Source organism: Lepidothrix coronata, unplaced genomic scaffold (assembly GCF_001604755.1).
Source record: "Lepidothrix coronata isolate B3197 unplaced genomic scaffold, Lepidothrix_coronata-1.0 Scaffold198, whole genome shotgun sequence".
NCBI lineage: Eukaryota > Metazoa > Chordata > Aves > Passeriformes > Pipridae > Lepidothrix > Lepidothrix coronata.
In genome coordinates, this window is record NW_016690378.1 from 1316879 (window position 1) to 1343253 (window position 26375).

Here is a 26375-nt window from a genome sequence, read left to right on the forward strand (position 1 = left end):
GTCTGACCTGCCTGCAAGGGTCTGGCTCACAGCAGCTGCCAGGTTGCCCCCAGCACTGTCCCCACAGACAGTGACACGGGCGGGGTCCACGCCGTAGTGCTCCAGGTGGTGCAGGAAGTGCTGGGTGGCGTTCAGGCAGTCTTCGTAGGCAGCGGGGTATTTGTGCTCAGGGGCCAGCCTGTACCTGGGACACAGAGAGGCAACAATTTAACGGAAGGAAACACTAGTTTGAAACGTTCCTGCAACCAGCAGTACCCTGATCACCTCAGAATGTTCATTGTCCCCACGGGTTGATCATCAATAAACTGTGCCTGGGTGGTGCAGATTATTTTGTCATAATATCATTTCTTCATGATATCTCTCAGGTCTTTAACAACACAGGAGTACTCAGCTGCCAACTATATGCAGGTTTTACTGACAATCATTTAGTTATTTTCTACTTTAGCTTTCCATGGGCCAGGAACAAGTGGCAATACTTCTGGTTTATGTCTTTGTTAGGCAAAATTATGTAACTATATCCTCATAATTTGAATCATTATGCCAGTATTTTGATGATGTATTAGCTTGTCATTCATGTCATGCTTCTGTAAGCATCAAGCAGGCTTTCCTTGAATAAGGATTAAGGAGATCATATGGCTTACTATCTGTTCACAATCACTTCTGAGTTTGGAATTTGAAAACATTGATCCAAAACTTCATTTTCCAGCTAGATATCCCAAAGCATTATTTGTGGTGTAGTCAGACAGTGAAAACAGCCCGAGTCAATCTTCAGTGGCTCCAGAGAAGAACAGAGTGAATTTGTAAATCACACCCCTGACAAGTCCCACAGAGACATTTCTCCGAGGAAGGTTGTTGCTCTGACTGGGGGGCACAGAAGGTGATATTTGCACTATGGGAAATAATCTCTCAAAAGCAGCAGGAGCAGAGACTCACCCCACAGATACAACCACGGAGTCACTGTCTCTGGCAATAGAGCGACACAGCTTTTCGTGGGTCTCTGAAAGAAACAGTTGGTGAGGTTTGGGTTGGGTTTTTTCCCCAGAGTACTGATGTTGCCTGTTGCATAAGTCAAAGAATTGCAAGAAGAAAATACTCTCTATTTTTTCTCTGCCCCTTCCTACACAGCTCCTCAGATCTTTTATACCCCTTCATTCATTATTTTTTCCCCTCATATAATTGTCCTTGTGTGTAAGAAAAGCTCCATGAAGCACAGCAGATGCTTTCTTCTGGCAGCAGGAATGAGGAGACTGTGGTTCTACTCAAAGGTTGTAACTGCCACAGATCAAGCAACAACCAACTTTACTATTTATGAAGTATGTATGTATTTAACTAAACTATAGTGTGTTTTCTGTCAGATATCTTACCAATACTTCCAAATACCCATCCTCCTCCATGGAAAAACATAACACCTCTCCTTTGGCTGGCAGACGGAGCCTTAGGCTGGTAAATCCTTACAGGCACTTTCTCAAACCACAGATCCTTGATGAAGAGCTTTGGGTCCACTCCCAGGGTCTTTCTGCCTTGCACGTACCGGACAAAGCTCACCTGGGTGCAGATGCCAATGTTTTCCAAAATCTTTCCCTGTTCAAAGGCAAAGAGAACAGAGAGGTCACTGAAGAGATTCTGTACTTTCCAAAGTAAAGGAACCGTGTGGACAGTAAACTCAGGGTATCTCAGTCATGAATTTTAGGGCAGTAATAAATTAACAGAGTAGTTGTACAGGTAAAGTACAACTGAACAAGTAACAGCAGCATCAGGACAGGTTATCAGAGAGTTATATGAACCAAAGACCAGAACCCCAGACAGAGCAGAATTAACAGACTGGTGAGACATATCCCTGCTTTCTCAGTGGGTCCTTTACCTATCATTGAAAGTGAGATTGGTTTTCATGGGTTACTCTATCCTTGCCCCCCAGAAGATGTGAAACCAGAGCAGAAGTGCTGATTTTTATGATACAGATACTTTTATGGTACAGTTCTGGTGCTGATTTTTATGGTACAGATACTTGCCCAAAGTAGAATTAAGCTAAGAATATATTTGATAATTGCTTTTTGATTCATCTCAGAAGTCTCACTGGTGTGTGCAAGGTACTGACAAGAAGACCCTGAGATATTTAGTAGGAATGAACTTCTGCCACAGGGATATTCGTGCCAGGCAGGGGGAGATGAAAAGAATACAAATCAAATATGGTCCAGCATAACTTTGCATAAATCAAAAGGAAAGGCATAGTCTCTGTTTTGAAATACATTCTGTAGCCATGCCAAACCAGTACTTTGCTCCTGAGGAAGATTTGGATCAAGTTCACAATATTCAATATTCTGTTATGAATATTTCTTACTACACATCCACATTTGCATGGATTGTCAGCACAGTGTCATGACTCCCTATATTTACCTCTGACAGGCCTTTTCATTAGTGACTCCAGCTGTTTATACTGTTCTCCATGCCTACTCTCACTCTCACATTCTTCTTGCTTGTTTTCTTTTACCCTGTGTTGTTTATATTGCAGCATATAATGCTGGTTTAGGGTACAAGTGGGCAGTGGATTGATGATCAAGAGCGAACTGGCTTTTCCAGCTTAGGTGAAGTAATCTTTTTCTAATTACAAGCTCTGTGCTGCCAAAGCATGAGAAAATATGTCTAGAATTCTTTCCTATGGTCCACTGTAATCTAGAGTATTTCTGACACAGAATTTTTTTTTCCTTTTTTTCTTGTTTAAATTTTAAATAGTTTGTCCCTCTTGGAGATGTTTAATTAAATTAATTAAATTAAATATATGCACAATTTCTGCTGTCTCCTATCTAACAGCACCTGTCACGAGAGCACCTGTACATCTGTCAGTACGTGGAAACACCTGTGATTCAGAGAGCTCCTCTGTCAGCAGAGATCACCAGCTGTTCAGTGCAGCTTTTGGGGACTGGTTACCTACCCAGGCTGGTTCACCTGGAAAGCTGGGCTGGCCAGAGCCCCTCATTCCCATCAGACAATCCTGCTTGGTCGCTGCAGGAGTTACATAAATGTATTTAGGGCAGACAGAATTCCTTCAGCTCCTCTTGGGCAACGTTACCTCCTTTTGTCACTTGTGCAACACAAACTCCCCCTTCACAAAACCAATTTTGAAATGTTCAGTTTCTCATTTTATGTTCAAAACAAATACATAACTCCTCATCAAACATTCTTGGTGAAATCACTGCTGGGTTAGCACGAGCCGTGGCAGAAGCACGGTCAGACTTCCCCACACTTGTGATAGGCAGCATTTTGGTACCACCTAAGGCAGAGCTGGGCAGGACTGGACTAGAGCAGTGCAGTGTCAAAAGTCTGGTAAAAGTTTCTTTAGCAAAACTGAGCTAAATACAACATGCAGCACGACAGCAAAGCCCTGCTCTCCTCTCTGGAAATTAATTCCAGGCGGGCTTCTAGCCCTGCATTAAGTTTAAAATCTACAGGTTCACTGTTCTTCCCCCAGAAATCACACCAGGTTCACTTACCACCACAGCTGTGCTTATTAAAATTATATGAATGATTCGGAGCTTTGCAGGCTGGTTCACTCCAGGAGGAATTTCTGAGTTGGAAAAATCAAAATTAATCGCCCCCATGACCAACAGTATAAATCCAGCAACAAAACCTGCTAAGAATAACACCAGCACTGTGAGTACCACTGCCATTCTGCTGAGCAGCAGTGATCTGAGATGTCTTTGATTTGACTTTCCAAGGTGTATTTGGCTTGCTACTTCCTGAGTCTTTGTTTGCTCTGGTAAAACCCCCCCTCCTCCCCTTTACAAATACATTAGCAGGTATCTTTCCCTCTCCCACTTTCTTTCTCCCTCACTCCTGTTATCTCACAAAAGATAAGCTGGTGCAAGTCCTGGATTCATTAACAGATCTATGCCAGCACCATTTTGGAGTTTTTGCAAGAAACCAGTCCCTAGGTGGGAGAATGAACTGCATCAATACCAAATTAGTTGGAGGTGGAAAATGGACACAGGGCATTTGTGTGCTTCGAGTCTGTGACACTGTAAAACACCTGCCTGAAGGAGAGTCCCCTCAGAGCTGGGAACCTGCCTGTGATGATTGTCACTCGAAAGGGCCACATGGATCCACCCCAGTGCTCTTTTGGAAAGGTGCACTTAGAAAATTATGTCATTTCCCCAATATCAGGTCTTTTTAGTGTTTGTGTTTTCTTTTAGCAGAAGTCTGTGGTTAAGAAAAGCCCCAGGAAGTTCAGAGTCATGACTGGGTGACCTTGTAGGAGGTAACCTTCAGTAACTCAGTGTGCTACAGCATAAAATGAAGATACTAGTGATTAAAGAGTTTCAAATGAAACTACTTTATCTTGTTCTTGCTGAGGAATGGGATTGTGCTAATGTAGAGATGGTGTACTTTAAATGATGCTTGATAATGAATTAATTAATCAATTGTGAATCTAAGTCTGCAACTCTTCAAACAACTAGGATGTCGGAACACTGGCATTGCAAATTCCCAGGGAAAGGAGGGAGATAAGAATCTAAGTTTAGTAGGCAGCAATGGTTTTGTTGTTGTTGTTATTGTTGTTTTAAATTTAAACTGTAAGTGATGGGGGGAAAGTACCGTGTCATTTTAGCTACAAACCTTTATAAAAAATTAATTTCATATTTTTTCCCTGTGAGAAGTTGAGTGTTTTTAGTAAGGTACATGGTCATGATAAAATATTCTGAAGTAGAGGGTAATATTTTGTTTAAACCCAGCAAAAGTTCACTAAAAAAATAACAGTCCACCCAGCAGTGTTCCTGGACTTTCAGTTTGTGTTATGTTTTCACAGTTGTGTGATCCTATCCAGTTGTCTAATTAGCCAATTAATGTGCACAGATGTGACCAGGTGGAATTAGCAAGCTTGTTGTCTCTGCCTGCCTGTGTTTTGTGGTTCCTTTCACCACAGGGTTCAGTCAGGTTTATCAGTCAGTATGTGTTTAGCAAATGTAACTCTTGTCACACAGATATTTGCAGTGCTAGCTTTTATTTTTTGTTGTTGAAAGCATCACAGAATCGCCACAGCATTAAGTGATAATACAGATAATATAATGTTGTGCTTCTCTACCTTCTTACATGATCTTCAGAACTTTGTCAACAAACAGCATAACAGGTAGCCTTGAGCACAAGATAATCCTGAAAGGAAAACAAAGGCTACAGAAAAGAAAAGTCTCAGCTCTGCACTTCCCTAACAGGTACACACTCACTGAAGTTCAGGGATTCCAGTTTAAGAATCAAGTTCCAAAATGAAACATTATTTTTTTCAGATTCCAGACAAAATCAAACTCATTCTAGTTCCAGTTTAAGACTTCTGCTCCAGACAGGAGCCCTCCTTTTGACTACCCTTTTTCTAGAGCAGTCTTTGTGCAGATTAACCCCAGGAATTAAATTCATGGCTGCAATTCCACTGTCTGCCGTAAGACTTCATAGAACCTGAGTTCTCCATCTGGTACCATAAACACCCTGTCTCACCAGGGCCAAAGCAGACCTCAGCTGTTGTCTTTGCATTTCTGGGCAGTTGAAGACTCTCCAGGAAGATTCCTGTCACTTCCCTTCAGCGAGTGCCAGCCATGCAAAGATGCTGGAATTGTTTTAGTGAAACAGGCCAGGCCAGGTGCCTCACCTCTGCATCTTGGTCTTACTGCTGTGTTTTCTAGAATGGTGGTGCTTTAAACAATCATAGCATTTGTTTGAGAGTCACTGCAGAAGCAGAAATTAGAAAGTACAAAATGCAGTCAAAATCCAAACCGTAGATCAATAGTGTTTACACTCTTTGCCAAGTATAAATTCATCAAGGATAATGCCAGACTTGCATCTTTCTTCTGAAAAATCCTTCTACAAACTGTTTATATAATTCACCAGATTATCCACTATCTTTTGTCCAGAAAAAAAGGAAAAAATCCCATAGCCAAAAAAGGCTAGAATTCCATGGAAGCCACTCTCAGAGTGATACCAGGTCACTTGAACACCATTGTCCTCTAGTCTCTTCTTGTACAGCAGTCCATCATCCCTCAGCACATCAAACTCACAGGTCACAATGTAGGCCTCTGGGAGCTGGCAAATAACAGAATCTTCAGCTAAAAGTGGGGAAAATGTGAGTGCTAAAACTTCCTTGATAGTTTCATAGACCTCAGGTTTGTACGACGGGGGTGTCGGGGGCACGTAGTTTCTAATCTTAAATTCATCAGGAATGAGGTCGGCGCTCACCCATCTTTTATACTTGCTCCTCACACTCTCACAAACGTGACAGTTGCGTAGGATATCTTTCAAAAATTTAGGTTCTTTGTTAAGGTAACGAAAGCAGAAGTAGAGAACCAGCTTCCGATACAAGATGGGCACTGAAGCGTTCTGCTGGTAGGAGGGCAGCTGGAAATCCAGCCCCTGCAGTCCCGGGTAAAGCAAGACCTGAGCACGTACTTTTGGCAGATCTCGATTATTCAGCAGTATTTGGCAAATAACCGTAGCAAAATTAGCTCCACAGCTGTCCCCACTAACGATGATGAGAGCAGGATCCACGTGGTACTCTTCTAAATTCCTCATGAAGTACAAGGTGGCATTGAGACAGTCAAAGTACTGCCCTGGGTATGGGTGTTCTGGAGCCAAACGGTACCTGAAAGGTCAAAGATATTGTGGTTATTGTCAGCAGAGTTACAAACATTGAGTTTGTGATGCTTGTGATTGCTGTGATAGTTATGTAGCCCTTTTTTCCCTAGATTTTAAAGATTATATTCTTTTAACTAGTGTAGATTGGAAGGCCAAACTAATGGTGTTACAGCTATTTCACCTATAAGCACATTCCTAAATGAAATAAATTCTAAATTAAGTGAAAATTAAGGAGTATGATCTAAAAGAGTAAATATTTTTAGCATATTTTTCAGAAATATTTCGACTGAGAGCTGTATTCCCATCAATACTTCTATGGAAAAGTAACACTTACCCAACAGACACAACCACTGAGTTGCATTTTTTGGCCATATAGCGGCATATTCTTTCGAAGGCTCCTAAAGAGAAAGTGTATCAGAAATGAGGATTTGAAAATCAAATATCCCTTTGGAATGAAAATATAGACCAGTGAGTTACTTCTGCTCTGCAGTGTGATCTTTTAAGGAATAAGCCATATTTATCCGTCCATTGATTCTGTTCCTCATTGTAGCTTCTGCTAATCTGCTGGTTGCAGACTTCAGGCCTCCTGGGCTGGAGATTCCCCAAGTCCTTTTGAAAGCTTGTCATCATGCTGGTGGCTTTCCTGTTATCAAGTTCCAATGGGAACTGAAGCCAAAGGCCAGGTCCCACACTCAGTGCATGGGGATGGCTCCTACATTCAGCCATGGCATGTGAACAACCACTCACTGTGCAACTTGTGGTGTGTTTTTCTCCAAGTGAAAGGAATTCACCTTTCCCTCAGATCACAGGGGCTCATCTCTTGAGTCCTCGCTGCCACCCAAACTAGCTCCAGACAAAGAGCCTGACACACCACCCAGCCTCACGTGCAGTGAAGCCAGGGGAGATTATTTCTGCCCAGTGCAGAGTGGAACCTGAGGCACTGGGAGTTAGGTCATTGTTGCTGCAGGGTGCTGAAGGAACCAGGAAACTGAAGTCTGCCCAATACAGTGCTGGTGCAGACCCACCCTTTGAAACAATAAAAGATTCAAACCCTAAAAATTGCCCTGTCTGGCCCCTGGAATGAAATCCAGATTTTCATATTAGGGGCCTTGGTTTCCAGACAAAGCACTCATAGCCTCGGTTGCTCAGAAGGGGATCCAGAGCAGTCAGGAGCTGAGCTCCCAGCTACTGAGACAACAAGGATTGTCTCCCTTTCTGGGAAAAAATGTCAAGGATCCTGTGTCACCACAAGAATCAAACTTCCCCAAACTGCTCATTCACTATTTGTGTTTCCCTTCATTTGGATTCCGTGTTTGCATGAATGGGAATATATTTACAGATTCTTTTTTTTTAAAATGTATTCTTTAAATTCTTCCTTGGGCCCATGTTATATATTTTATGTAGGAGAAGAGTATTCTGAGCAGAGCAGAGTCCCTCTGCTGACAGCTGAGTGAGGGGCTCTGGGATCTGCAGCCCAAAGGAAGCAGAGATGTGACTTCCCCTAACATGAGACTATTCATTCCACAAACACTTTCCAGCACTGAGCACAAACACTTTCTAGCACTGAGACTGCAAAGACAGGTGTCATTGGGAAGGACAGGGCACACACTGACTGACATGTCTGAAGGTAAAAATGTAGAGGTTTGGGTTTGACTTGAAAAATAAAACTTGCCCATTTCTTACTAATGCTCCCAAATGTGCCAGCGCCTCCGTGAAAATACAGAATTCCTCTTCTTTTGCCAGTGGGTGGGTTTTTGGGCTGATAAATCCTCAGGGGCACTTCATCTACTTTGAGATCTTTGATAAGCAGTTTGGAGTCTCTCCAGGGGGGTATTCCATCGAGCAGTACTCGCAATACAGTGAATTCATTGCAGATCCCCACCTTCTGCAATATCTTTCCCTGTTGGAAAGAAAGAATTTGGAAGAAGAGGAGTAATGTTGGCTTGCTCCTGAACAGACAGGATTATTATATGTACATGCACTTCAATAGGTACAGGATACACCTAAATCCTTGCTTTAAATTGTCATGTGAAACAGTTTTCCAGAAAAAAAGTGGCTGCAGTTTGACTGAAAGATCCAAAGAAGCTTTTAGGATTAGTCATATCAGTTTTATGAGTTAATTTAACATGTTTTGGTTCATATATCAGTGCTTACAGGCTTCAGGGGGGCTGAATTGCTCCTTTTTTTTTTTTAAGTCATTATCTTCCAGCTCCCAACTGTCCTTCCCAAATCCAAGTGCAATCCCAGTCTGAAGGAAGGTGACTTACCGCGATCATGGCTGAAATCATCATGGCATTGAAAAAACGGAGCTTTAGAGGCTGGTCAATCCCGGGTGGCAGCTCTGAATTGAAAAGATCATACAATACCCCCACCAAAACCAGCGCTGGTATCAGAACAGGAGAAATATAAATCATTCCTATAATTGCTAAAGTTGTACAAACAGATGCCATTTCCCTTCAGTGGAAGCGAAATCTCAAAAATCTCTGCTGTGTCAAGACTTGTTTCCAAGTGTGTCTGAGGTGTCTTCACAGGAGACTAAGAGCTCGGGTCATAGGCAGGAATAAAAGTTTATTAATGTTGCAATACAATGCAATGCAGTTTTCTCCACCCTTCTTTTGCTAATGATAATATTGGCAGCACTTCCTGACAATGAGGAGAGGGCAAGGGGGGGGTTGTACCCTTTACAAAAGGTGGGATTCGAGGCATATGGAATTGATTGATGCCACCAGCTCGTCACTAACAAGGAGAAATTAGTATTCAGAGGGCCCTGATTTGCAGACTGTTTGGTTTGTTGTGGATTCATTATGGATGAATGTTGCAGTGTTGAATTTTAGTGACATGGGGCTACCTGCAGTTCTCATCGAGGTGTATATATATTCTTCTCTGAGAATAAAAATATTCAATCTGCATTTTTTTATGAATTGTTTCATAGGGGAATGCACAGGCACAGTCATGCTTTAATTCTGGTTTGTGTAAGAGTACATTTGCTCAGTGTATAAAATCAGTGCAAGCCTTAACATACAGGAAGGTCTCTCCAGGCACAGGGTGGTGTGTTTGTAGATTCAAGCCACTGTTATTTCTGGTCAAAGCTTTTCATTAACTACATCCTCTAAGTTTTATATTCATTGTAATTCTTGTTTGTAGTACAATGTAGAGACATTATGAATACAGGTGTGTTGGTGAGGGATGATTACAGTTGGTGGCAGTTGTTTGATGAAATCATTTTTCTGGTTTGTATTCTTCTTACTAGAATTCCCTTTTCCACACTACTTTAAATTTACAGCTCACAAACCCTTTTAGTGTCCTGGCTTTTTAGGTGGAATTGTAGTCAGAAAACTGAATTAGTCCCTAGCTTTGTTAGCTAAATCAAAGTATTGATTTAAATCAAAGAAGTACCGACAGCTGATTTGCACAACACTGGCTTGTGAAGATCAGAATGTGTGGGAAAAGGATGTGTGGGATATTGGGAAAGAGGCAGGTCATCAGCTGCTCACAGTAAGGGCCTTTTCTGTGCTGAGACTGGCTGATCTGGGGCCTTTCCCTTACACAAATTTAGGATATGGGTAGTTATGTTGAAGCCAAGCTCAGGTCCCCGTGGCCAGGGCTCAGTCTGTCCCAAACCTCTCAGCTGTTCTGCACAGGCTCTGCAGCACAGCTGGGGCAGCCCAGGGATGCTGCTGGTTACTAGTTCTAGAAACAGTTTGTGATATTATATTATATTTATATAATTATATTATATAAATATTGTGATATTACAGCACAACCAGCGGGTCTCTGTTATTTGTTTTCCCAAATATTCCTGTCAGAACAGCACAGATCTTACTAAGTGCTGATCGCTGATGTCTGTGCCATCAACCCAAATACCCTGAAATAAATTCCCACCTCGAGATCACCTTTGAAGGCTGCATTTCAGCCTTCTTGATGATTTCTTATATTTGAATCCTCAGAGGAGGCAATTTTTGTGCTTTCAAAAGAACCTCTAATGAAGAATAATAAATTCCTCAAGGCACTGAGTACTTCAGTGGCAGTAAATGAAACTTTTAAAGGCAACCAAAGCCTTAACCTTTATCAGGTTAAACTGCTGATACTGGGAGGGCTCAGTTCCCATTGTGAAAGCTCCATATCAAAGAGCACGTGTCTGTCTGCTGGGGCTCTCTGAGCTCTTGCTGACACCGTGTTAGCAGCAAGACTTTTCTTCACCTTTTCAGTGAGTCAGTAGTTAATCACCTTTAATCAAAACCAAAACACCTCACAGACACCGTCTCTGTTTTGAAACCTTAATGGATCTGACACAGTGGAAGGAACTCTGCTTTACTGTCTTTTTTTATTTAAAATTAAATTTACAAAGGGACAGTTTGGTTTTGGTTGTTTGCTTTTTGGTGTTATGCCCTGGCAGTTGTCATCAGTAAGAATCTGTTGTACAGTCGTGGCAACCTGAACAAAAATCTTTCAGCTCTGCTTTACAGCCTTTCTATTGCTAAAGAAGTGGTGGTGAAGTAATGTTTCAGAATAATATCTTAATGTTTTAATCTCTTAATGTGTTACTCTTAGAGGATACTGAGAGCATGCTCAGTTAGAACATGTTCTACCTCTGTGCTCTTTGCCCTGTTACTACAATGTCCATGTTTGTCCACAATCAAGCAAACCCCATGATCTGAGAGCTGCTTGGTCCTTCTAGGGATGCTCATATTGACAATTATGTCATGATATCGGTGCCTTAGATTCCAGATATTTCAGCTATTTCCAGTCAGCCATTCCTGTACCTGCAGATGGATGGGTAGGAATATCTGTGACCACTGTCAGTCTCTCACATTGTTATAAAACAACCATTGAGGTTTTCAGTGTTTTTTTTTCCCCAAATTGTTTTTGAGGTGTTAAATTATCAAAAAAAAAAAATTATTGCCTTTCAATCCACTCCATGAAATGAGTACCTTAAATCTTTGCAAACAAAAAGGCTTCTTCTCTTTCTGGCAGTAGAGAGATATTCTAAACTTCCTTCTCTTATTAATTTTTCAGCATATTTCTAATGGTCAGAATAATGATGGGAAGGCGAAGTACAATAACAACCCCTATCCAAAGAAATACCATATTTGCTGGTTTTCCCCAGGCCCAACCCGTGGGATTTTCAAAGGCTTTTGTAGCTGTGGAATCACACCCAGCTTTGTAGGCTGAGAATGTGTCAAACTCATCAACTTCCCCTCAGTTTTCAGCAGCAGAGGCAGCAGCTGCCAAAGCCAACACCAAGGAAGGCAGAAGGGTCAGTGGAGCTGCTGAGTCCTGGGGCTGTCACGTGTTACTGGTTTCCTTGTCAAGTTTTTCTCCAGAACAGTGCAAACATTCCACTTTTGGCTGCAGGCTCTTTCCTCTCACAGTGGCCTGCAGCCAGGTGACTATTGCAGAGCTCTCTGTGTCACACAGGAAATCCTGCAGTGAGTGAGTAATAAAGGAGTCACTGTGATGACTGGGGTATCGATTCCACCAGGCACAGCCAGGCTTAATAACTGACTGGAAGGAAAGAGGAAAAAATAATTTATTAAAAAAAAAAAATAAACCCAGAAATACTAGATTCTGATACAGTCCTTTGTTTTTTTTTAATGTTCATTTCAAAGTGAAACACTCTGGTAAATATAATTTGTCTGGCTTTTTTAAATTATTATTGTTTTCTCTAGGTAATTTAGTAGGACAATTAGACCCTGTAGAGTAATTTAACTGACTTTGGTTTTACCAAGGAGAGTATGTGAGGAACTTGCCCCCCTTCAGTTCACATTTCTTTTCTTGGTTTTATATAAACAAATCACTGGAAGCATCTCAGACCTCTCCATACGTGCCAGCCCGAATCTTCTGATCTGTGAGGTGGATTTAATATGCCCTTTACAGTGACAATAAGAAGCTTTAAGAAATTACAGCTTAGTGTATGCTCTGCCATACTGGTGTTTAAAGGTTCTGTGTATTTGCCTCATCCATGTCCTTCATTTATTCTGCCTCCCACCTCCCTTTCGGTGTCCTCCCTTTTTCTTATCTCCATCTCCCCACCCAAATGAGTAGTTACTCCCTTTGTGTTTTGCTCTTACTCAGGACTGAAAGCCATCTTTCACTTAGTCTGCCACAAATCTTTATTTTAGCCTTTCCTCTCTTCCTCCGGAGTTATTCTTTGAAGTGAAAGTCTTCCAAATGACTCATAGGCTAAACAGCTGCTAACAAATTCTGGAGTAAAAAGCTGCACTGTATTAAAAAAAAAAAAAAATTAAAATATGACAAATGTTGTGTATTAGCATTCAGCAGTGGAAATTCAGATCTTGTGCTGTACAGTTCAGAGTAGATACATTTTTGAAATGCTGGTTCAACAGGAGGTTTTTGGTAGGTAGCATTTAGAAATCTGGGAGGATTGTTGGGTGTCTGTGTCTCTGTAGCTGTGCAATTCTGTTCCTCAGAGTGGATCAGTTCTGCTCCACAGAAATTGGAAATGAATTCCAAATATGCTGCCCTGGAACATCCACCTGGGCTTCCACGGCAGGTCACCACACCAAAATGTATTTTTATTAAGTCACAGGTAATTTGAATGTAAATATAACAACTGCAGCTGCCCTTGTTTTGCCATGGCCAGGTTTGTCTGAGTCTCAGAGCTCCAAATATTCAGGTTAGCAGTGAATCACTGAGGTAAGGGGCAGTCAGAGAAGGAAGACTGACACCAATAAAAGCAGCCATAGTTTACAAGATTATGCTTATTTATTTCAGGAGCAGTACAGTCAATGTGCATCATAGGCAGAAAATAGTGTTAAATGCTTTTAAGTAAATAATATTATTTATAAATAATATAGCCAATAAATTTTGAATGTTTGCTAATTGCCTCCTCGTTTTAAAAATACTTTCTGTGGTATGTGACTTTTAACTAGAGTGGTACAAAGAGGTGATGTGAAGACAGCAAAGCAGAGCATAATTGCAGTTGTAGACTTCTTAATAAACCACTTGGTTGGTTTATTAAAATCAATAAACCACAGTTGTTGGTTTGGAACAGGTAATCTAAAGTTGTTATGGCTTAAAATGTGCTCTGTTCTTAAACAGACAGCTTCAGGCTATGAGGGCACAACGAGAGGTTCAGTAAAATATATAAATCTAAAGCCCAGATTGCCCTTCAGTGATGCCTTTCAGGCCCTCACCCTGTGTGCCCGGGGCACGAGGAGCTTTGCCAGGTACCTGCAAACCCAGGTGTGTGCTGACACCTGCTGATGGAACAGTGCAGGGCCATTCCCTGGGCCTTTCCCTGTTTCCTTCAACGTCTTCCTGTAACACAGAGCTGCTCCAAGGGTGTCAGGACTTCCCAGTCGCACTGAGCTTTCCAGCATTTCACTTGTTTTCAGGTCTCGACGGTGTGTTGATCTGTTCCTGGATCCTCTTATTTGGGATATGAGTGCCTTTGGGCCAAAGTCTAGAGACCAGATAAGAAATGTGGCTCATGTCCATGTTATTTGGGGTTAATACCTCTGGATGGACGAGCCTTGTCCACCATTCCTGCCTGAAGAGCAGCATGGCATGGGCTGTCTCTTCACTCAGGGTGCAAACTCCAGAGGGAATCATCCCCTCGGGCACCTCACCTTCCCTTGTGGAAGGAACTGGTTGTTTCTGTCAAGATGGGAAGTAACTGCCCCATCTAAGAAAACTTATTTCTCAAAATCATATTTTCCTAAGCTCTTCATAGACAAAGACTCCTCGATAACCCAGCAGTTCTCTGGGTTAAAAAAAAAAATAAATCTGTATTATCTTCAGCATGTCATCTTTGGGTTGTAACACCCATGAGAGATTTGCCAGTTGTCAGCCTCTGTCTTAGCCTGACTGGATCTGTATTTCAGTGTCAGGAATGTACTGGTCTATCCCTTCATGGACAAAGTGCCACTGATGTCACCTCAGCATTAGTGGCATGGGTTGCCCAGATGAAAACCAGGCAGCATTCAACAGTGTCAGTGAAGATGTGTGCCCAGAAATCAGGAAAGATTGGAAAGATTTTCTGGGTCTTTTCACATTGTATTCACTCAAGAGAGGCCACAGGGAAGATCCCTGTAAAATTTCCTCTCTTTCCCTGGCTGTGCTGTGTGAGTGTGACTAAATGTCACTCATATTGTTCTGGCAGGCTTTATTTGCTCTTATGCTGAATATAAATCCCAGCCATGCAGAGCATTGCAGAACGTCCTTCCCTTGGCTGTGGGGTGTCTTGTGTCAGAACACCTTCCTCACATAACTGTCTGCAGCACTTTGCTTTTGGTCATGGTTTAAATAAGCCAGTGGGGGGCGGGAAATATATACAATAATATAAAGTACAGAGAATGTTATTTGTAAATGACAGAACTGGAAATTTCCCTGACAAGAGGAACGGTAATTTTAGTGTGGGGAGTGTTCCAGGTGTTAATTTAAGCAAAGACAGTCAGAAGTTTTGACTGTAAGTAAAATTGCATCCTCACCCTGCATCATGCCTCCAAGTATAACTCAATGAAGAACTTAGGACCATAGAGTCTAGTGACATGATAAATTATTATAATTCAGGATATAAGACTATAATAGAAACTGAAATAATTACACTCTTCTACAGTTATAAATTCACCTCAGCACAGCGTCGTTAAAACATTTACTGACATTTATTGACAATGTTGAGTACATTTCTAAGAAAATACCTTACACCCTTGTTATGCCATTTTATTTTGTATAGTTTTACTTATCATACATCTCTTGTTGTAAACAGCTTAAGATTGACATGAACTTCGATTTGGTTCTTTTTCCTTTCTCCTTCATCGTCCTTCCTCTGCGATGGCACTTTACAGTGTCCCTTTATGGAAAAGTCCTTCCTGCACCAGGCAGTGCAGGCCTAAACAATACAAGCTCTTTGTAAAGGAACTGATATTGCTTTATGTTCCCACATATCTTTTATCTCTATATAAATTATATATGCATGGGTTTTTTAGTAGGTGTTGTTTTCCTTAACCAATACTTCTTATAACATCTGTAATTCCAGGCCTAACCCTTTTTGTTTCCTCCTTTCCTTTCCTTCCCCTCCTTTCACTTATGTCCATGTTCACATTTTTCCTCCTGTATTCAGAACTCTTTAAGCTTGTTTCAAATTCAGCTCTCACCAGGCTTTCCTAAACCATTGCCTGTGCTCATTACACAGTGACCCTGCAGATTTCATGCCCTGTTACCTGCCCCAGGTTATCCTCAAGCGTGGTTTGAGTTTTAATATTACCAGAACTTCCTTAAACCAAACTGCATTGCAAACCCCTTGCTATGTGGACTGGATCTTTAATGGCTATGAGAGAAAACTGAAGAGTTGGTAGAGGAAGGAAATGTAAGTCCACCTGATTTTGCCTCTCCTGGAAGAAAATTAAGCAAAAGCCATCGTGAAATCAGCTTATCAGATAAAAAGAACAGATGCAATGCAGAAATCTAAGGTGATGACTTAAGGAAAATTGATTTTTTAAAAAAAAAAATCTTTGTAAGCAATAACATAGGACTCAGGAAAGGAAAGCAAGAAATTGAATTTTACATCAATCTTAAAAAATTTACTACCTTATCCAGGCCTTTAATTCCAGATTTGAATGCTGCTCCCCCACCCAAAGTTGCTGAGAACACTGTTCCATGGAATCCCTCTTGCAGGTGGCACCAGGTCACTTTTATCCCATGATCCTCTAATCGTTTCTTGTACAGCAGTCCATCATCTCTGAGCACATCAAATTCACAGGTCAGAAGGAAAGTCTCAGGGACCTGAGCAACAACACTGTCTTCAGCCAACAGTGGTGAAAAAACAGGGTCAAAAATAGCCTTAGTATGTGCATAGATTTCTTCTGAGGATGGATATGTTGGACTTGGTTTGTAACCTCTTGTTTTAAACTCTTGAGGGATGTAGTCAGGACTCACCCATTTCTGATACTTCGGCCTCAGATCTTCTGGAACGTGGCGACCTTTAAACAGTTCTGGGAGGACAGACAAGTCTTTATTCATGTACTTCAAGCCCAGAACCAAAGTTCGTTCCTTTAACAAAATGGGGATTCTCTCGTTCTGCTGATAAGAAGGCAAATTAAAGTCCACACACTGGAGAAAAGGATAGATCAGGACTTGTGCTCTCAGCTTTGGGACATCCCTTCTGTTCACCAGGGCTTGGGCAACAGCAGCAGCGAGTGTCCCCCCACTGCTGTCCCCGCAGACGACGACCCGGGAAGGGTCGACGCCGTGGTCCTGGGCAGTCCTCAGGAAGTGGATGGTGGCAGTGACACAGTCCTCAAACTGGGCTGGGAAGGGGTGCTCGGGAGCCAAACGATACCTAAAGAGAATCCCAGAATCATAGAATCATAGAATCAGCTGGGTTGGAAGGGACCTCCGAGATCATCAAGTCCAACCCTTGATCCAACCCCGCTGTGGTTCCCAGCCCATGGTACTGATGCCACATCCAGTCTCACCTTAAAAACTTTCAGGGATGGAGAATCCCCCACTTCCCTGGGCAGCCCATTCCAATGGCTGAGCACCCTCTCTGGAAAGAAATTCTTTCTAATATCCAACCTAAACCTCCCCTGGCACAGCTTAAGGCCAGGCCCTCTTGTCTTGCTGATCATTGCCTGGGAAAAGAGACCAACCCCCCCCTGGCTCCCCCCTCCTGTCAGGGAGTTGCAGAGAGTGAGGAGGTCTCCCCTGAGCCTCCTCTTCTCCAGGCTGAACAGCCCCAGCTCCCTCAGCCTCTCCTCACAGCACTTGTGCTCCAGTCCCTTCCCCAGCCTCGTTGCTCTCCTCTGGACCTGCTCCAGCCCCTCCATGTCCTTCCTGAGCTGAGGGCCCAGAACTGGACACAGCACTCCAGGGGTGGCCTCACCAGCGCTGAGTCCAGGGGCAGAATCACTTCCCTGGCCCTGTTGGCCACCCTGTTCCTGAGCCAGGCCAGGATCCATTGGCCTTCTTGGCCACCTGGGCACACTCTGGCTCATGTTCAGAGGAGTGAAAGTCTTTTAGCAGAGTCACAACCAGTGAATGGGCCCCTTGGCCTCTTGTCATTCATCTCCTTCTCTCTGAAGACGGGAAAATATCCTGAGATCATAATTACAGCAAGGGAATTGATCCCAATTAGTGCTGTTGATGTATTATTTGCTACTATTCATGTTTGGGAGAGTCAGAACACTGTTCTTTCTTTACAAAATACTTCTCTATCTATCTTTTAGGTGACTAAAGGCACAAGCAGAGTTCTTTTGGAAGTAGCTGCCAGGGCAGGTGTGTCTGAATCGGTTACAGTAATTCCAGTTAGAAACTGAACATTTCCCAACACATTGTTAGAGATTATGAGCATAGAAAATTGATAATGACAATCTGAAAGGTTTACAGGGGTGTTCTGTAAGGTGAATTCTTTAAACAGAATCAATGAGGTATTGGTTCTTCAAGTATTCTAGCTTGCAAATAGCATTTAGTGCAATTGTAATCAATTTTCAAGACATCAACTCTTTTCCTGAACTTTTATAAATTGGTTCTCTTAAAAATTCATTACAATTCATTGGGAAAATACTTTTAATGTTCATTGATGTTCATTTTAATGTTGATTGCAAGTTAAATGTGGATATCCCTTCAGTTTTTCTCAACTACTAAAATGAGTATTTGGTGGCCTGGGCAACAGTGCTTATAACAGAAACACTTCAGGCTTTCAGCTTAAGGTGGTTTGCATATGGCTCTAGAAAACAAAAACATCCTCAGCTCTTAGGGTGGCAACAAATTACAAAATTATTGTAATGGATTTCATTTGCAAATGAACGAGTGGGGATTAGTTGACTAATTCTTCTCGAGAGAAATTAGTGCTGGTGAAACATGGGATCATTAAATGCAGGTGCTTTACAAGGAGCTTGGCTAAATGTTTACAAACCCAGGAGGAGGCACAGACTGCTCCCCGTGTGTGTCTGACTGCACTCACCCCACAGACACCACCACTGAATTGCTCTTCCTGGCCAAATAGCGGCACGTTCTTTCGTAGGCCCCTGGAAGACAAAACATTTCCACGGAATTGTAACTCGCTTTCAAAACAACCTGACGTTCTGAAAGGCTGGTCTCTGTGGTGTGACTGACGCCACGCTGCGATTCTCTCCTCGTGGCACGGTCTAACCTGGGCATTGCTCGCCATTCCCTTACATCTGTGGGAACCTCCTTGCCAGGGAGAAACCTGGAATTTACACCAGTGCATTGCTTTGGTCCCCTCTTTGAAAAGTCAGTTAATGGACAGCACCACTGCAGCCACTTCTAAAGTGGTTTTGAAAGTGAGAATTTGTTTAAAAAAAAAAAATAAATACAAAACCTCCTGCTAAATCCAGCACAAGAATTTTTCTTGTGCATGAGGCACCACCTCATCTCTTAGGCATTTCCATTTCAAACACCAAAATGTGTCTTGTTCTTGTTTGGCCACTATAAAGACCCACAGCAGGATACACACACAGAAGCTTGCACACACGTGTGAACACAAAATGGGTGCTTTAAAATAAGAAATAAAGTTCTAATGAGATTTTCAACTTTCTTCACAAGCCTGAGGAGGAAGTAAAAAAATGATCAGGGAATATTCCAGAGACACGAGAAAGGCAGTTTAACCATGATGCCTACTGCATGGAAATCAAATTATTCTGCTGCTCTGAAATTAATTTTGTTACTTATAATGCTTAACCTACTAATTCTTCTTGTAATTCATGAAAGATCAGATCAGATCAGAAACTCCATGATGGGTGGGTGTGGAGTCTCCCTCCCTGGAGATATTCCAGACCTGTCAGGACACAATCCTGGCCGTGTGCTCCAGGATGACCCTGCTGGAGCAGAAAGGTGGGACCCCTGTGGTCCCTTCCAGCCTCCCCCACCCCGTGACTCGTGTGCAGTCAGAGCTCAGATTATATTTGTGTTACTTACGGATGCTTCCCAACCATCCAACTCCTCCATGGAAATAAAGGACTCCTCTTCTTTGGCTAGTGTTTGATGTTTTGGACTGGTAAATTCTTACTTTAACCCTTTCAAATCTTAGGTCCTTGATAAGAAGATGTTTATCTTTCAGTGGTGGTATGTTCTCCATTGTAGCCCTGAGGAAATGAACCTCTGAGACGATACCTACTTTGTCCAAAAATGTTGCCTGTTAATAAAAGAAACCAAAAATTAGTGCAAATTTCCACCTAAACTGGAGATTGATCATTAAAAAATTAAAGCTGCATGGTCAATTCAGTAGGAAAAAAAAGCAGCTATTAACAGTAGATAGAAGAAGGTGTCACATACTTCACTTTGTCAGGTGTTTCAGAGCAAAATAAGGCGAGAGTAGTTACAGCATTTTATCTTTGGATGAAGAAACCTGGCCAATATTTCATTTCCCAAGCTCACACTACTTTTAAACTTGCAGAAAAAAAAAAAAAAATTCCATAGCATTTACCACAGCTGTCCTCCTGACCAAGAATAGCTGTGAACCCTGGCTTGATCTTCTCACAGCTCACTGATTCTTAATTAAACACTCGGGCTAAGGTTCTTATGGCACTCTGAGCTTGTCGACTTCATCGCATCCCATGGCTTTAAGCTGGTTCAGTTGTAGGCTGCTCTGCTCTATTCCTGCTCAACGGGAGAAGATGAGGTGGAATCGCAGTGTTCCCACTCCACTGGAGTCAGTTGTGTGTGATTTCCACAGCAGACATCTCCAACCAGCACTGGAATTAGTCGTGTTGCCGTTATTCGTGCAGATGTATGTCAGAGGATTTCACTTGCAAAGGTCTGTGTGGATCCTACAAACCCACCCTCGTGGCTTTCACCTCCCGTTTCACAGACCTCAGGCAGCTCAGTAACGTGGTCCTGTTAAATTTGGTGTAGGTATCCTATTTTAGGCCACCTGAGGAGCTGATCCCACATGCAGGAAGGATCGTCCTATGGCAAAGTTTTAGTCTCAGACTGAATCCTTCTGCAGAACTCCTGGTTTATGTCTGTGGGAAAATAATTTGATTTCTTTAATCTTCCATCTCCCTCTGGTATTTTCTTTCCTCACACTAATACCTTTGTAACAGCAAAGGTTAAACCTATTGGTATAGAATATAGAGATCTTCTTTGTCTTCTTTGTACTGAAAAAATAGGAGTCCTAGGAGTCCTTCTCACTTCTCTCTCCTCTGTGTTTAGTGTTGGCTTTTGTCCCAGCTGGGGACTGGATATACTAGTAAACTTTAATTTTCCATGAAGTTTTCACATCATGGATTGTCAGCCCTTGAAAGGATTTGGCTACTTTGGCGTAAGGAATCTGCCCAACAGCAAAAGCAAGAGTTGCTACATGACTTGAACTTGCATTTAAATTCTGGTTTAACTATACATTAATATCTTTGTCTTTCTGCTCCTTTGAGTTGCTCGTGCCTGGCCAGCAGAAAGGATACAAAATTGTAAGTTCAGAAGTTAAAAACTACATCGACCAGCAGCAAATTTCTAAATTCTGCAGTTTAACAAATGAATGACACAAAGACAAAACTTCGATGGATAAAGGGTAAACATACAGCTTTTAGAAAACCTGCAAGTTCACACGCTGTACAACAGTTGTAAGAAAATCAAATTTGACTTCAATTACTATCCTATTTCAGTGCTTTGCTGTCGTAGCAGTGTTGGGGCCTGGGTAGGGCAGGGCTCCAGAGCCGATGTGAGTCACCTCCTCGGGAGCTCGCTGCCTGACTGCAAACAAAACTTAATAAGCAACAGAGCAGAAAAAGGAAAGAAGAATTAATAACATTAGAACACAGAACTGAAGTGAAATGTAATGCACAAGCCAAAGAGACAACTAAAAGAAAAGAAGCTTGGTTTAGGTGTCACAGGAGAAGTGATTTTAAGATGACAGAGGCAACAATTAATTCAGGGCAGGATGATTGATGAAACAGAAAGACAAGTGCAAGTCCCGTTCTAGCTTTGAAGAGAAGCGAGGGAGGATCCAAAATGTGTCAAAAACAACGACACTGAAAGTCAGTTTATATATTATGTGTACTGTCTCGAAAAAGAAAGTCGTTTAGCCTCTTTGAAAGGCAAAAGACTGTGAATGTGGCAGCTCTCTCAGGCGGCCCGGGAGCAGAGTGACAGGGCTGTAGAGGAGGTCACAGACATCATCTGATTGCTCCCTCTGTAAGTCAGCACGGGGCGATACAGAGCAGAAATTCCACATACCCCGTGCACTTCCCTTCCAAGCCTTCCAGCACCGTCTTGAGGCAACAGGAACAACAAGCTAAAACACAGGCTGTCAGAAAAAAACTGGAAATTGCACAGAATTTCATTTTCCACATTTCCTTTGGTGCTGGCTAGCACCATCTGCTCACATCACCAAATTAATCCAGCTGATTATATTTGAACATTTATCCTAATCGTTATCCCTCTAACATAAATTAAATTAAAAACTCCAGCTTTAATCAAGTTTTACTTACCATACCAAATGCAAAGTTCAGCAAGTAATGAAGAACATAAAGCTTTCTTCTCTCACTGAATTCATGAGGAACTTCTGCCTTGTCATGTCCATAATAGAATGCTATTGCCACAAAAACAGTCAAAGCAGAGAGAAAAATGGCCAGGAGGAGTTCCATCTCTGTGCTGGTAGGAGCCCAGGGAGGAACCAGCTGTGGGCTCCCTCCCCTTTTTCAGGCTTTTGGATTCCTGAAGGTAAAGGCATGGGATTAGCAGTTCCCTTCACAGCTCATAATCCAGCTCTTAAAAATGCCAATAGGAAGATGAAAACATGTGGCAACCCAACCACACAGTTAAACAGACAGTAGCAATTAGTCACGGGAGAGACTTGCACAAGCAGCTTTTCATATTCACAGCTACACAGGGCTGTGTTTTGAGGCCGTGCCCATCACAGCAGAACCACCACTGGATGGATCAGTGTAAGTTTAGAAGACAAAAACTTGTTTTGTCTCTCCCTGTTCCCTGATTAGGGGCAGACCTGTGTTACCTGTGAGTCCCCAAGCTACAGCCCTTCTTGGTAACCACCTTCAGAGCTGCTCAGTTTGCTGCTTTATTGTGCCTCCATGCCTTACCTCTTCAGACTTTCATTGAAATCAGGGTTCAGTGTTGCAAACACGTTTCATCACCCATGATGACAGATTTTGGACGCTGCTGAGCCATTGCATCTCTGAGTCCAGTGGAGCCAGCAGCACCTGCAGCCTGCTGGGAGGGCTGTGTCTTGCCTCATCCTTGAAGGCTCTTCTCCTGCACCAACTGTTGTGTTTAGTTGGTTTTTGTTTGTTTTTTTAGCAGCCTCTTGGCTGAGCCTCGCAGTGCTGCAGTCTCTGTCTCCCCTGGGATATATTACATACAGGTGTCATTCCAGGTACAAATATGATTCCAGCTGATGGAAACTACACTTGGACTTCATGGTTTCAGGGCTACTGGCACTGACTAGACATCAGGAACCCACTCTTTCTGTGGAGAGCTTTAGGATCCGTGCCTTCCTCTGGAACTAACATATTTTTCCATGCAAAAATAACTAGTGGTAAGATTTAACCTGAAACAAAAAGATCTATAAAGCAAAGGTTTTCAGCTCATGCGATGTCACCTTTGGGAACAGTGTGTTTTTTCAGCAGTCTGCTCAGACTGTGAAGGCAGCAGATTCTCATTCTGAAAAGCAGCAGTGTGGGTAAAATGACTGTGATTTTTTTTTCCTTAAATAATAATAAAAAAATAATACGAGGGATGAGCTGCCCTTGAACTGTATATTAAAATGAAACAACACAGAAAACCCCAGAGCTTTAGAGTGCATAATCCATGGCCTGCCTATGAAAGACCTCAGGTTTGATTCCTGACTTTAGAAACTGTTTCTTAATTGTTTAGAATAAACAGGATGAAACTTCATATCTGGTGATTTCTGAGAAGCAGCCAATTCCCTCTGCCCAAACTGATTCTTCATTTTATCCAACAACTCTCCGTGGACTTTCCCTTACCAATGTCCCCCCTGCCCCTCCCTCCACTGCCAGAAGCTTATTCACATGCTAATTATAAAATCAGGCTCTTTTTGGTTTATCCTCCTCGGCGGCATTTGATGCCCAGCTTGATAAGGGATGTCGGTGAAAGGCTCTTTGCTCTTGGGCAACGGCAGCGGTGCAGTCAAACCACTCAGGACTGAGGTGCACAGAGGGTTCAGCTTTCCTATCGCTCAGACAAGAGCGTTGGGAAATACTGTTACTCAAAACGTGATTGCAGCTCCCCTCTTTGGTACTGACAGCAATTAATCGGCTAAACCGTGCTGTGCCAATGACTTAGGTGTGGTCTAAGTACACTTATCAGATCTGGCCCCTCTGGGGATCTAAGAAGAAGCCTTCTGACACCTGTGACAGATCCTTTGTGCTAAGGTTCTTAGCACCTATGGTTCTTCTTTGTTCTTAATCTTTTTGGTGCCAGTTCACCAACAGCTGGCAGGTCTCGGACTCTTCCAGGCACGTTAACTAGATCCAGACATCACAGCACATCCCCCCCACACCAAGCCCAGGGGCTCCACACAAAGACCTGATGTGCTGGAATGTGGTACAAACTGTACAAGACACAAACTAGTTTGTTCCTGAAGTAATATTGTGGTTTTTTTGCTTTGGGCATCGCAGGTGCACAAAGTCATACTTAATGTTTTATAAGCTTAGACTCAGCAATTTACGAGCTTGAGGCCCAGGGTGGAGAACCATTCCCTAAATAATCTTCCAAATGTATGCCCTCTCCAGCTTCTGAGAATTAATTAACCTTCTCTCTTGCTCCTGTGAGACTGACCAGAGGATAGACTACGCCAAAGTCCCATTTTTTCCTACCCCAGGAACTACCTTTCTTACTAATTTCCAGTGAGGAATTAAATGTCAGGGCCTGAAATCTTGTCAACCCTTAAGATTTTTTTCTGTTCTGTGGCTGCACATGCAAGGGGGACACAGAGACTGAGCCAGGTGTAACAGATATGAAACATTCCCTCACCTCATCTCCAGGCAGTCCCAGGGATTCTCCCTCTGGATCTTGGTGCTGATTAGGTGGCACCAGGAACTCCCTGTGAATGGGTGCCTGTACTGGGATACTGGGAAACCTTTCAGAGAAGGTGCTGTGTAAGCCAAGAAGCTCCTGTTGAGTTCTGCAGAGCGTGAGAGCCATCTGGTGCTGGAAGCCTGAACTTGAGACCTGAGCCAGCCTGGTCTGAGCTGAGAGTTTGATTGCTCTGACCAGGGCTGTTGATTGCTCTGACCAGGGCTGTTAACGGCTTCTTTTGTGCCATAACTCGTGTGCACACTTGCATCTGAGTGTATTTCCCTGTATTCATTCCTTTTGGAAGGACACTGGTGTGCCTAATTCCGTAGGTGTCACTGATTGTCACATTGATTGTCACTCACTGCGTTTAAGGTACTTGAAAGTTCCACGTTTTGGAAATTATAAAACTGTCTCCAAACATCTCATCTTAGCAAAGCACGACACACAGCAGATCTGTAATTAATTAAAATAAACGAGAGGACAGGAAGTTCCATGGAGACAATTACATCTTGTGTCTTTCTAAAGTTTAGAAAATAAGGGAGTCGTGACTAAACAAGGAATACATTATTTCAGCACTTGCTGTTCTCTGCTTACCCATCTGCACTCCATGGTTATAACCCATGATTAAAATGTGTGTGTTCAAGAGAGCTAATAATGCTGCTGCCATATTATAAAGGTAAATTTGGTATTATTTGTGGTAAATTAACGACTGACAGATAAAGGAGCATGGAAGAATCTCAGGAGTAGATCAGTGTAGAGTTTGAACATTGGCCCATAAATGAGGTGTAAGTCCAGAGACTGGATAAAGGAAAGAAAACAAGTATTGCAGAACTGACAAGGAGTATAATACTGCACTGAAGGATTGAGTGTAAAATAGCATGACATCTGTAACCATCTCATAACTTTTAAAATCCAAGGTGGAATTGTTCAGACATTCTTATTTCTAGCACTTCCAACCTTCTCTGTACCTGCCAAGAGTCATAAAAAACCAGGCCTGGTATGGAAGGTGCAAACAGAGAGACAGGAGTGAAAATCATCTGAATAAAGATAAGCCTAATAACTCTCACAGGCTGGACTGCAGTTCATGTGGTCTCACCCAAACTACCTCTAGGCCAGCCTGCTCCAGCCCAGGTATCAGCACAGCCATGGTGGGACAGACAGGGATTAACTGCTCCAATATTCTCCAGCTTTTCACATGGCTTTTGAGCACACACCAACTGCTGGACTGGCTTCAGCTCCCAACCTGTGAGCTGCTAAGCCACATCCTGAGAGCAGAATCCCCAGCTTCACATCATGCCCTTGCATTAGCAAGGCAAATCCTGAAATCCTCCAACAGTGGCACATTTGCAACTCTATCACATTATTTACTCCTGGAAGAATTTCTTTGAAGAGCAAATTGCTACTACCTGCAATAGGAAAAATGAACCAGATAAACTCTCTGTTGTGTCAACAGAACATGAAGAAATAGAATTTCATTTTGCTGAGAGGGACTGGAGAAGGAGCATTCACAAGCAGTGACTTGTTGCTGCAGAAATCTGCACCGGCCTACCTGTCACCATATTTAATTTAACCCACCATCTTCTTCCTACTCACAGTTTGCCTGGGAGAGAACAGACATTACCAACCTCTCTCCACAGCTGTGCATGCATGGATATCACAGGTGCAGGGTGGTTGCACAATGTCAAATATTTTACAATGCCTAGGCCCTGCGTGCCCAGCAGGGCTGCTGTGCAATGGCAATTATCTTGGCATCTGTGGTTACCAAAGCTGGATCTGTCCTAATAACAATA

The 26375-nt window shown here is 42.6% G+C and overlaps 3 protein-coding genes across 3 annotated transcripts in view; all 3 read right to left on the minus strand.

Moving 5' to 3' along the window:
• LOC108505716 (arylacetamide deacetylase-like 4) overlaps window positions 1-3665 on the minus strand; it is a 12131-nt gene extending 8466 nt beyond the window's left edge. The window contains exons 1-4 of the mRNA XM_017831979.1: window positions 3489-3665; window positions 1365-1581; window positions 934-997; window positions 8-184 (exon numbers count right to left, since the gene is read on the minus strand). Of these exons, the coding sequence (XP_017687468.1) occupies window positions 8-184; window positions 934-997; window positions 1365-1581; window positions 3489-3665 (635 nt within the window). The remainder of the gene's footprint in view (window positions 1-7; window positions 185-933; window positions 998-1364; window positions 1582-3488) is intronic.
• A 2176-nt stretch (window positions 3666-5841) lies between these two features.
• On the minus strand, window positions 5842-9059 carry LOC108505718 (arylacetamide deacetylase-like 4). The gene is made up of 4 exons (XM_017831981.1): window positions 8877-9059; window positions 8293-8509; window positions 6944-7007; window positions 5842-6616 (listed from the first exon to the last, which is right to left on the minus strand). Exons 1-4 carry the CDS (start codon window positions 9057-9059, stop codon window positions 5842-5844), a joined length of 1239 nt encoding a protein of 412 aa, XP_017687470.1.
• Window positions 9060-16134: 7075 nt separating this feature from the next.
• On the minus strand, window positions 16135-22175 carry LOC108505717 (arylacetamide deacetylase-like 3). The gene is made up of 4 exons (XM_017831980.1): window positions 22020-22175; window positions 19510-19726; window positions 18536-18599; window positions 16135-16912 (listed from the first exon to the last, which is right to left on the minus strand). Exons 1-4 carry the CDS (start codon window positions 22173-22175, stop codon window positions 16135-16137), a joined length of 1215 nt encoding a protein of 404 aa, XP_017687469.1.
• Window positions 22176-26375: the final 4200 nt, after the last annotated feature.

What these genes read in the sequence shown, in the direction of transcription:
- LOC108505718 (XM_017831981.1), bottom strand. Translation starts at nt 9,059, where the DNA reads ATGGCATCTGTTTGTACAACTTTAGCAATTATAGGAATGATTTATATT. An exon ending in TGGCACATTTGGGAGCATTA is followed by an intron (nt 7,008 to 8,292) that starts GTAAGAAATGGG and finishes CTTTCTCTTTAG; the next exon opens with GAGCCTTCGAAAGAATATGC. An exon ending in TCAGTGGTTGTGTCTGTTGG is followed by an intron (nt 6,617 to 6,943) that starts GTAAGTGTTACT and finishes TTGACCTTTCAG; the next exon opens with GTACCGTTTGGCTCCAGAAC.
- LOC108505717 (XM_017831980.1), bottom strand. Translation starts at nt 22,175, where the DNA reads ATGGAACTCCTCCTGGCCATTTTTCTCTCTGCTTTGACTGTTTTTGTG. An exon ending in TGAACTTTGCATTTGGTATG is followed by an intron (nt 19,727 to 22,019) that starts GTAAGTAAAACT and finishes TTTTATTAACAG; the next exon opens with GCAACATTTTTGGACAAAGT. An exon ending in TCAGTGGTGGTGTCTGTGGG is followed by an intron (nt 16,913 to 18,535) that starts GTGAGTGCAGTC and finishes GATTCTCTTTAG; the next exon opens with GTATCGTTTGGCTCCCGAGC.